This window comes from Anarrhichthys ocellatus, unplaced genomic scaffold (assembly GCF_004355925.1).
Source record: "Anarrhichthys ocellatus isolate YVR2014 unplaced genomic scaffold, GSC_Weel_1.0 scaffold87, whole genome shotgun sequence".
Taxonomy (NCBI): Eukaryota; Metazoa; Chordata; class Actinopteri; order Perciformes; family Anarhichadidae; genus Anarrhichthys; species Anarrhichthys ocellatus.
In genome coordinates, this window is record NW_022280117.1 from 831,396 (window position 1) to 841,410 (window position 10,015).

Consider the following 10,015-nt stretch of genomic DNA (forward strand, 5'->3'; position numbering starts at 1 on the left):
TGAGCTGCTCTTCATCTCTCATGTGTTCATCTTATTAAAGATTAAACTGATATTTAAAAGATATAATGAATGGATCAGTGCTTTATTTAATGAGCTGGCTTCACATTCAATAATAAAAATGATGTCCTGTTTGAGGAATTTGTCTGTTTTTTACTTCTTAGCTGTCGGCAGTACTTCAGTACAAATACATATATTTTTACATAAATATATATATTTGTACTTAAGTACAGTACTTGTGTATATATGTGTAAACATGTTTGTTTGTATATACATACATATTTATATACACATATGTATACACACATCCATATTCCCTCTCTCTCTCCACTTTAATAATTTTGCATTTTTTATCTCGCGAACTACACAAATGACAAAATGATTGATTTGATTTATGGTCTTGAATTAAGCAAAGAAATCAACATTTGTACTCATTCAAAAACTTGTAATCATTTATTTGAACACAAGAACAAATCGGATGCCAACTGGTGTTACTTGCATATTACATCTTTATTCATTGATGCCTTAAACCCCAGCATTCAGATTTATTCAACGCTACAACAGCAAAGATCTATTAAGTCCTAAAAATGGCCAACAGGTCAGTTTTGCCTCTTCTGGTATTATTCCATTACTTCTACGTTTAAAAGAAAAGTGGAATAATCCAAAATGGAAGAATAGAAACATTTCACACATGTAACACAATGCTACTGTTAGAGAGGCGGGGGGGTTAAATGTGTTTCCTGAAATGTGCTTTATTTATAACACATATGCGACTGGGCTCTACGTATTAACACTGATTATTTATGATATTTAAAAAGCATTAAAACAGCGACTCCTGAAAGTCAATAATGTAAATATTTTGGAAACTTTTAAGAAGTCCTTTTCATAAGTTTTGAACACTTTCATGGAGAATCTGTACAACCTAAACCGCTACAGAGATGATGAATGACGTCTGAAAAATCCTTTTTTTATTATTAAGTAAAATCTAAAATAATTCAAATGACAAATAGTTTGACATTTTGGGAAATACACCTTTTCTCTTTCTTGCTGAGAGTGAGACGAGAAGATCGATACCTCTCACGTCTGTCGGATGAATTTGAAGCTACAGCTACAGGAGGTAATTAGCTTAGCTTAGCATAAAGATAGCTAGCATTTAGCTTTGGCCAGAGTAAAAATAAACATCCTTAAAGTAATTAACACAAAATATTACATGTTGATTAATTAGTGAGCATCAGAGGTGGTGACTTATATTACCAGAGCCAGGCTAGCTGTTTCCCCCTGTGTTCAGTCTTTATGCTAAGCTAAGCTAACATTCTTGTAACTGCTGTTGAATTTAAACGATCTTGATCTTCTCATCTCGGCACATAATTCCCAAAACGTCCTACCAAACTAAAGATTAGTAATTTAAAGAACTATTATAATTTAAGATAATGCTATCATTAATACAAACCGCAACTATAAGAGGAGAAAGTGCTGCACAACTAAATACATATAAATGTGTTATAATGCTAGACTGACGCTGGTAAGATATATATTTTTAAATTTATACTTCATTCATGAAAGACTAGAGCCAAATTATTGTACCGAACCACTGACGTCAAACAATGAATGTTTAATATATTTTAAATTGTATTATGTCCTGTTACTATATTTACATAAACAGATGTTCCTAATATTTAGTTCACAGTTAATAAATCCCATGAAAAACTAAACCAGCAGTGAATGTATCTCCTGTTAGTATTGTGCATGTTTATCAAAGTCTGATATCTCTAGGGAGACGAACACATGTTGGTTTGGGATTCATGAGATTTGTTGACAGTAACAAAAATAAATGTATTATTCTGATTTAAACACTTCCAGGTGATTCAACTGTAAACTGCACTACAAGTGGCCAATTTTTTTTTTTATTTATACACACTAATTTGCAATTGGTACCAAAGTAGAGCAATAATTCAAGCTAAAATACTATAAATTTGATTCTTGTGGTGCGTAAATCATAATGCGCAGAATTGGAAATTTCCTTTGAAAAATACTTTACGTACTTATTACCAATTAGCTACAATAAGAACAAAAATAATTAGTCTCACAATGTATTTGTAGATGAGGATAAATAAAACACAAATCAAGATAAATGTGACAATTTTGGGGCATATTTTTTCTGGCTACAATTCATAGAAAAAACAAACTTACTAAAATATTAAATTTAAAAAAATGACCTGTTGGCAGTTCAGCTGTTAAAATACTTTCACATGGAACAATATGAATAATATTTTGTGAGGGGGAAGAACAGACTTGTAGAAAACCTGCAAAGATAAACGCAGTGGGAGTGTAACAGTTCACCAAAGACACGGTTCACCTGAAGCTGGTGCAAATAAAAACATCACATATGTGAGAAATTCCCAGCAGACGCTTTGACCTATTGTGTTTAAGTTTGTTTGTTAAAGGAAGAGTTTGACATTTTTGTAAACAGACTTATTCACTTTCTTGCTGAGAGTTAGATACCGCTCACGTCCGTATGTTAGCTGTGGAGACACCGCCAGCAGACAGTTAGCTTAGCTTAGCATAAAGACTGGAAATGGGGGGAAACAGCTAGCCTGCCCAAAGAGAACAAAATCTGCTAGTTATGCGAGACTGAGCTGTTTTAAACACGACTGAGCTACTTTATATTTTATTAGGAAGCGTTTAAGGCGGCTCATGATTATTTCTAGCTATGCTAGGCTACAAGCTATGCTAGGCTATGCTAACGAAGCTGAGTTATGAAGCTGAGTTTGGTGGGTTTGAAGACGCAATAACAAGACCGAGGAAACTATTCACACTTCAGTTCATTACAAGGCTGGAACTGTGTTATTATTTGGTCTTAGTTCTGAGATAAAAGCCTTGTAAAAGTTTAAATCTGTTCATAGAACCGGAGACGTTTTACGTTAAATGTAGCATCTTGTGGATGTGGTTTTGTGTTGGCTCAAACGGAGGCTTCATACTTTCATATTTAAAGACATGTCAAACTATTCCTTTAAACCACCCGTTGACTTGCCACACCAAACCATAATAAATATATTTACACAGTGCAGTAATATAGACAGCATAGTGAGTTTAAAGTGAAATAAAAAGGAGATTTGACAGCTGAGAGCGCCAACTAGTTAATCACGAAAGCCAGTCGAAATATGGAGAAACTTTAATTCTATTTATATTAGTAGATATTTACCTAATAACCGTTCATACACTTTTATTTTATCAGGAATAACAGAATATACTCGTGTCTTAAATATAAAAAAATACAATATAGGTTTAAAAAAAAAAAAAAAAGCATGAAAAAAGGAGTGTAATTTGACTAATTCCTATGTCATCCTTAGTCTGTATGTTGATTCATGTTGTTCAACATGAATACTTGTTTTCAACACCCACTGAACCATGCGTTTGGTAAACTTTTACGCTTCCACTAAACAATGGTAGACTGTGTTGAGTTTCGACTGCTGAAATCACAACAGAATATATTCATAATTTGCATCTCATAGTTCTTTGCTGATCCCAAAAAACAAACAAAAGAAAAGGTCTCTGGGGCCTTGTAAGTATTGCTAAGTATCTAACGACTAATTAAGAAAAACGCAGTATAAAAATGCAGAGCATTAACTACCACCTGCATGCTGTAGAAGCACTGGTCTATAGGTAATACAAAATGTACAAAAGAAATGTGCTGCAAAACAACCAGAATGTTTCATATACACATAAATAAAAAGTACAGAGGTCATCTGACAAAGCAGACGGACATTAATCGAACTGTGATACGTACCCCGTCAACACGTAACCCCCCCATCCCACCTCAATATTGGAACAAAAAGGGTCCACATTCTGTTTCTAAGGCATTTTGTACACTAGCTAACGAGAAACACAAGTGTTGCTGTGAGTTTCCCTTTTTCTTTTTTATATTTTGTTTGTTTGTCGAGGAGGATCAGTGTTTGAGCCACGGGTGCGCTGCGATGGAGGCCTTACTGCGGTCTCCGTAGTCGTAGAGCAGCTCCTCGCCCTCGTCGATGTCGCGAGAGGCCACGAGGATGAGGTGAGGCACCCCGCCGATGTCGTGGAGTTTGGTTTGGCAGTTTCCGGTTTTACTGTGATTTATCAGCCGGCCCATCCGATTGGTCTCTCCCGTGGCGTCCACACTGTCGAAAACAAACACAATCGGTATCTTCAGATAAGAACATTATTTATCCCGCACCAGAGATATTAAATTCAAAGTTCTATTAATTGATTTAATTCAAAGAACATAGAATGGTCTTCTCTACATGAGCTGAAACTTTCAGCAGCTGATTTTCTGCCACAGTATAATACAGAGTTTGGTGATGTTGTGAAGCAGCGTGGGATCATGGGAGTTGTTGTCTTCATTGTAGTCTTTAGGATTCCTTCAGTGTTTGTAGTTCAGGAGGTTTTTAAATCACAGAGTTCTCCTCCTCTCCAAAACAAACAGACCAGCTGATTGAAACACTCAATAAAAGCAGCTTCACGTTAAAAATCTGTTTCTCTGACGACGTTCGGGGGACGCGGGACGTCCTGAGAGACGAGCTGATGCTAACGTTAGCTTAGCTTATTCCTCGTACAACTACTAGAATAAAAAATTAAAATAAGAAAGTGTATTTAAACTGGATATAAGTTCAATTTACGACGGCATCTGAGAGAAAACCACAAAGCACAAAATGTTTAAATGTTGCAGAAGCGTTGATTTTCGTCGTACCAGTATGTTTTGCTGAGGTACTGGAAGTAGTACATGTAGCAGCCTGTGGCAGGGTTCTGAGCGTACTCGGCCTCCCTCGTCTTGGCGTCGGTGATCTGCAGCAGGTCTCCGTGGTACTCCACCACGTACTCGCCCTTCTGGAAACACCGCGTGGCAAACACCGCTCTCCCCTTTCCTTCTATATGCTGCACCTATAAATACAAAAATAATACAACAGTACGAGAGGTTTCAGGTTAGCTAAAGCTGTTTATTTTACACATTTGATGATGATCTTTTTCACATTAATTAGCGGTGCAAACAATAAGAACAAAGCTGGCATTGATTTTATTTTCCTGTCAACTTCCTGTTATCTCATCCTCTTAATCAAGCCCTACGACATAGAGTACATATATTCCTGCCCTGATAATCAATGTGATTAATCATGTGATCACTTAAGCTTCCCTCTGACTCTTGGCTGTAAGTCGGAGTGAGTTTCATTTCTCTGATTGAATTTACACGACAGTGAAAGTGAAAGCACCGTGTGACCACTACGAGGGCGGAGCCATGTGTGAATCTGATGAATTACCTTTGTTTCAATTCAAATGTTTAGAGAACAATCATTTGTACCTCCATTCCTTCTTCTATTCCCTTTGTGATGAGTTCATCTGTGAGCTTCTTTTCTTCACACTGGGAACAAAAAAAAGAAACACAAGACGACGTTACTGACAAGGAGAAGATTGGATTTCACTCACATTTAAACCAAATCAAGCGCACTGGAACGACATTTACTGCTGCATAGTACTTACTACTACTTCCTTAATGAATGAAAAACAGAGGAAAATTAAACTATAATACTTTACAAAGCAGAACAGTAAATTATTAAGCAATGGTGAAATCGTTATCAAGCTTTTTGTCCTGTGAAAAAGTCGTAAAATGCGCTTTAATAAAATGTTTACAGATAAAATGGAGTAGTAATGGTTTCGCTGCTAAAGAAGTGATATTGATGGAGAGATTACCGTCCAGATTTAGTTGTAATCATTAAGATTGTGTGTTGCTTTATTGATTATTTTGGAGGAAGCAAAATGTGTAATCTGTCATAAAGTCAGCTAAATTAAAAATAAAGAGACTCTAAAAGACTATAAACAGACTAGCATAGCAACATTAATGCTACAAACAACCCTTGTTGTACTCGTGTCACAGGATAGTTAAAGGAGCTTCATTCACAACATCTGCTGTTGTTAAATATATATCTTATATTCATGTCAATACGGTAATATATACTTTTAATAACCATCCCAACAAATACATAGAATATCAACTCACCTTAAGTTCTGTTTTACTCTTTCTTGAGCTTCGTCTTATTGGATAGTAGTCGGTAACTTTTCGGTTTTGGGAGTTTTTCCCGCCTGCACTGAAGTGGAAAAACAGAGTGCAACACATTCTTACAACTATATGAATAAATATGACTCAGATCGTGTCGTTTGATAGGATTTCCTTCTTTAAAAACGCATCAATAATCAGGACGTGCTTACATTCTTAGTGTGGACTTCTTTCCTTTGACTTTGAGGCGGACGCCTCTGCGCTGGAGGCCGTGGAGAGCGACGATGCTGCTGCTGTTTTTGTTGTTGTTGTTGTTGGCAACGTGGAGGGGAGCGTGAGCTAAGCTGTTACCCAGCGGCAGGGGGAGTCCGGCGGGGGAACGAAGGCAGGTCTGAGCACAGTGGAGCTGCGGAGGCGACCAGCAGGGTGAACACTGGCTGGAGCTGCTCTCCATCTCGGGGAAATCCGTCTCAGAGTCTTTTGGTGTCGAGCTGATGCCGTTTGTTCTCCTGCCTGGAATGGAAAAGGTATTTTATTCCTGGCGGTTCAGTGAAAGCTCGCCTCTCACTGTTACATAACCTCCCAAAATACTGAAATAAATAGATGTCTGCTTGCTCTCCCGATGGAGCTTACTTACCCTCTGCCTGCCTCTGGGCGTCATTTTGCTGGAAGCAGACTGGAGAGCCCCTCCCCTCCTGTGTCAGCTTGATATCATCATGAACCAGTGATCTGGACTTGGTGCAGCTGAAGACAGTGACTGAGTGGCTGTTGCATACGATTTGCTGTGAATGCAGAGAGAACGTGCATTAAGTCTACACTTCCTGCCAAGAGTGGTTTTATTGACACAACCTTGTCCAACGTTGGTGCAGCTGTATGCTTCGATCTTCCATGAAATAAATCAAATACAACGATCGAACACATAATTAACAGTGAAGAGCTGCCAAAATAGACATATAATGAAGAATGATAAAGAAAGATAATGCAAATAAAGAAAACACAGTCCGACCCAGAAGCTACTACAAAACAATCCTCTTACAAGCTGCAGGAAGTAGAGTTAACACTAGAAATGTTACGAACTTCTGCCCAAAAAACTGATCAAACAAACTATATATTTTCAACACATAAAAGGAACACTTCATCCTTCAGTTTATCACAAATATTCAACATCAACACATCTGGAGCTATGTGTTTTTTACTGGACAGGAAAACTGTCATCTGAGAAGTAAGCGTTCAGTCAAATGTAGTAAAGTTAAATGAAAAGTAACATAAAACCAATGTACTCAAGTAAAGTACAGGTACATTACAACAGTGCAGTACTTGAGTAAATGTACTGTCCATTACTGGATTACCATGCTGGCTCCACACACCCACATCAACTCTCCCATCAGTCCCTTTAAATCCACAGGCCTCTTGGCTCATTACCTACTGGTCAAACCCACTCAAATAAAAAAATCACTTCAAACGTTACACGTTTAAACCAGATTCAAAAAAACAAAAAGGGACAACTTTAATGTGTGTCTTCGGTGTAATCTGATATCATAAATACTGTTAATGTTCTCAACTAGCAGGCACATGTAACGTGAAGCTAATGTTAGCAACAATGTAGCTACTGTAACTTACCCCGTTCATGTCCGACTTGTTTTCGTGGCTCCCCGCTCGGCTTCCGTCTCTCTTTCTCTCTCGTTTTCGAGGACCACAAATAAAATGAATTTGTCCTCCGGTTGAGAGATTAAAACCTCGGCAGTGTCCTCCCTACTCTCCGGCCCCCCCTCCCACGGTGAAATGTGTGCCCTTTTTTGTTGTTGTTTCACTGCCAGCAGCTCAACCGATGCAGCCCTCCACAGCTCCTCTCCGCCATCTTTTTCTCCATGTAAATGAAGGAGACGGAGACGAGGCAATGTCGCCCCCTGCAGGCCGGCAGCGGTATTGTGTTTGTAACGATTAATAATACAAAATATTATTGAAAAATATATTGTGATTTATGATTACAAATAAAGGCTTCAAAAATAATAAAGTCTGCATGTGTACCAGCTTTAACATTAAAGTGATGAACACATTACTTCAAGGCAGTCATTATAATATATATGGGGGGGGGGGGGGGGGGCACATCCCATAATCATAAATAAACTTAACAAATGTACCTTATTATTATTATTAGTACCGGTTATATTTGCCTATTACAGTGTACTTCAGTTATGTGTGTGGTTGGTCCAAGTATTGTAGCTGTACTGTCTCTCTATATCATGACTTTTAAATGTATTAAAAAGTGAGTTGTGTGTATATGTTTGCTTATGCTTGTACTTCCTTAATTCATAACCTCTGTCATTTAAAAAAAAAAACTGAAGTATTACAATACACTATTAGACATTATTAATGTTGATTGTATTGTGGATTAATAATCTGAATCTGTCGTGGAGTATAAAGCCCACAATGGGGCATTCTGCACACCGATTACCTTTTCTTTTAGTATTTACTCAAGTACTTATGGAAGCCCATTTCCACCAGCCAAAAAAACAAAACAAAAGGAAACAAAAAAAAAAGATTTGTATATGTTTTTGCTGGTGGAAAAAAGGAAGAAAAAAAAAGATTATTATTATTATTTTTTTTTTACTTATTTTCTTTTGTTGCTTTTATTCGTTATACTCCAGAGGTGCTTCTTGCTTAAAATTATATTCAAGGGTGCGTTTGCTCAGTACAATCCATGTGAAACATCAAGCTATTGAAGTATTTCATGTGTTGTAAAGCCACGTTTAAAGAAGTCTTCAATGTACTCACAATCCATTTATATGTTATGAAATGGAAATCTTTTCTTTTTGCAGTGTATTTACTTTTTTTAGTTACCTTTTTTATAACTTGCTGGCAGAAAAAAAGTTTAAAAAAAAATAATAATAATCATTTTATTTCTTCCTTTTTTCCGCCAGCCAAAAAAAAATCCACCCCCTGAAAAAAAAAAAAAAAGATTTCATTTTTTTTTGCTGGCGGAAAAAAAGGAAGAAAATAAATGATTATTGTTATTACTATTATTATTTTACTTTTTTTCTGCCAGCAAAAAAAAAGAAGAAAAAAAAAGTTCCAGTTGCTGTTTATTGAAGGTCTTCACCTCAGCCACATTGGTTTTATTCTTTATACTCCAGAGCTGCTTCTTGCTTAAAATTCTATTCAAGGGTGCGTTTGCTCAGTACAATCCATGTGAAACATCAAGAAGAGCTGCTTCTATGACTCATCATTTTGACTTTCTATAGCAACTGGAAACATCTGGTCAGTGTTATGGTTACAGATGGATGCACAAAAAGTGCACCCATCTGTGCACTTTTTTTTCCGCCAGCAAAAAAATAGAATAATTCGAATTTTTTTTTTTTTTTCGGGAGGATTTTTTTTTTTTTTTTAATTGTGACCTCTTTTTCCACCAGCCAAAAAAAAAAAAGGTAGTTAAAAAAAAAAAAATCCTGAAACATACGCAATTGAAGTATTTAATCTGTTGTAAAGCCACGTTTAATTGAAGAAGTCTTCAATGTACTCACAATCCATGTATATGTCAAATGTAGGGTAACCTATGAAGAGCTGCTTCTATGACTCATCATTTAGACTTTCTATCTCATAATATAAACTTTCTATAGCAACTGGAAACATCTGGTCAGTGTTATGGTTACAGATGGATGCACCAAAAGTTTTTTTTTTATGCTGGTGGAAAAAAATAAAAAATAAAAAAATAATCAGGTTTTTTTTTAACCTTTTTTCCATCAGCAAAACAAATTAAAATAATTAGAATTCTTTTTTTTTTTTTGGGTCTATTGTTTTTTTTTTGTGATCTTTTTTTTTTTTTTTGCTGGCAGAAATGGGCTTCCATAGGTTATACTTACATACTTTTACCTTTGTAAGGTTTTGAATGCAGTACTTTTACTTGTAGTGGAGTATTTCTACAGTGTTGTATAATTGCTTCTCTGGGGTAAATTATCTGAATACTTCCTCCAGCAGAAGAGGGGGGGAAGAGAA

The 10,015-nt window shown here is 36.4% G+C and overlaps 1 protein-coding gene across 1 annotated transcript; it reads right to left on the reverse strand.

The window, feature by feature from the left end:
• Positions 1 to 437: 437 nt before the first annotated feature.
• On the reverse strand, positions 438 to 7,871 carry kmt5aa (lysine methyltransferase 5Aa). Its single transcript, XM_031875243.1, has 7 exons — positions 7,643 to 7,871; positions 6,660 to 6,804; positions 6,235 to 6,535; positions 6,026 to 6,113; positions 5,330 to 5,389; positions 4,724 to 4,914; positions 438 to 4,154 (listed from the first exon to the last, which is right to left on the reverse strand). The coding sequence occupies exons 1-7, from the start codon at positions 7,649 to 7,651 to the stop codon at positions 3,944 to 3,946; spliced, it is 1,005 nt and encodes a 334-aa protein (XP_031731103.1). The 5' UTR covers positions 7,652 to 7,871; the 3' UTR covers positions 438 to 3,943.
• Positions 7,872 to 10,015: the final 2,144 nt, after the last annotated feature.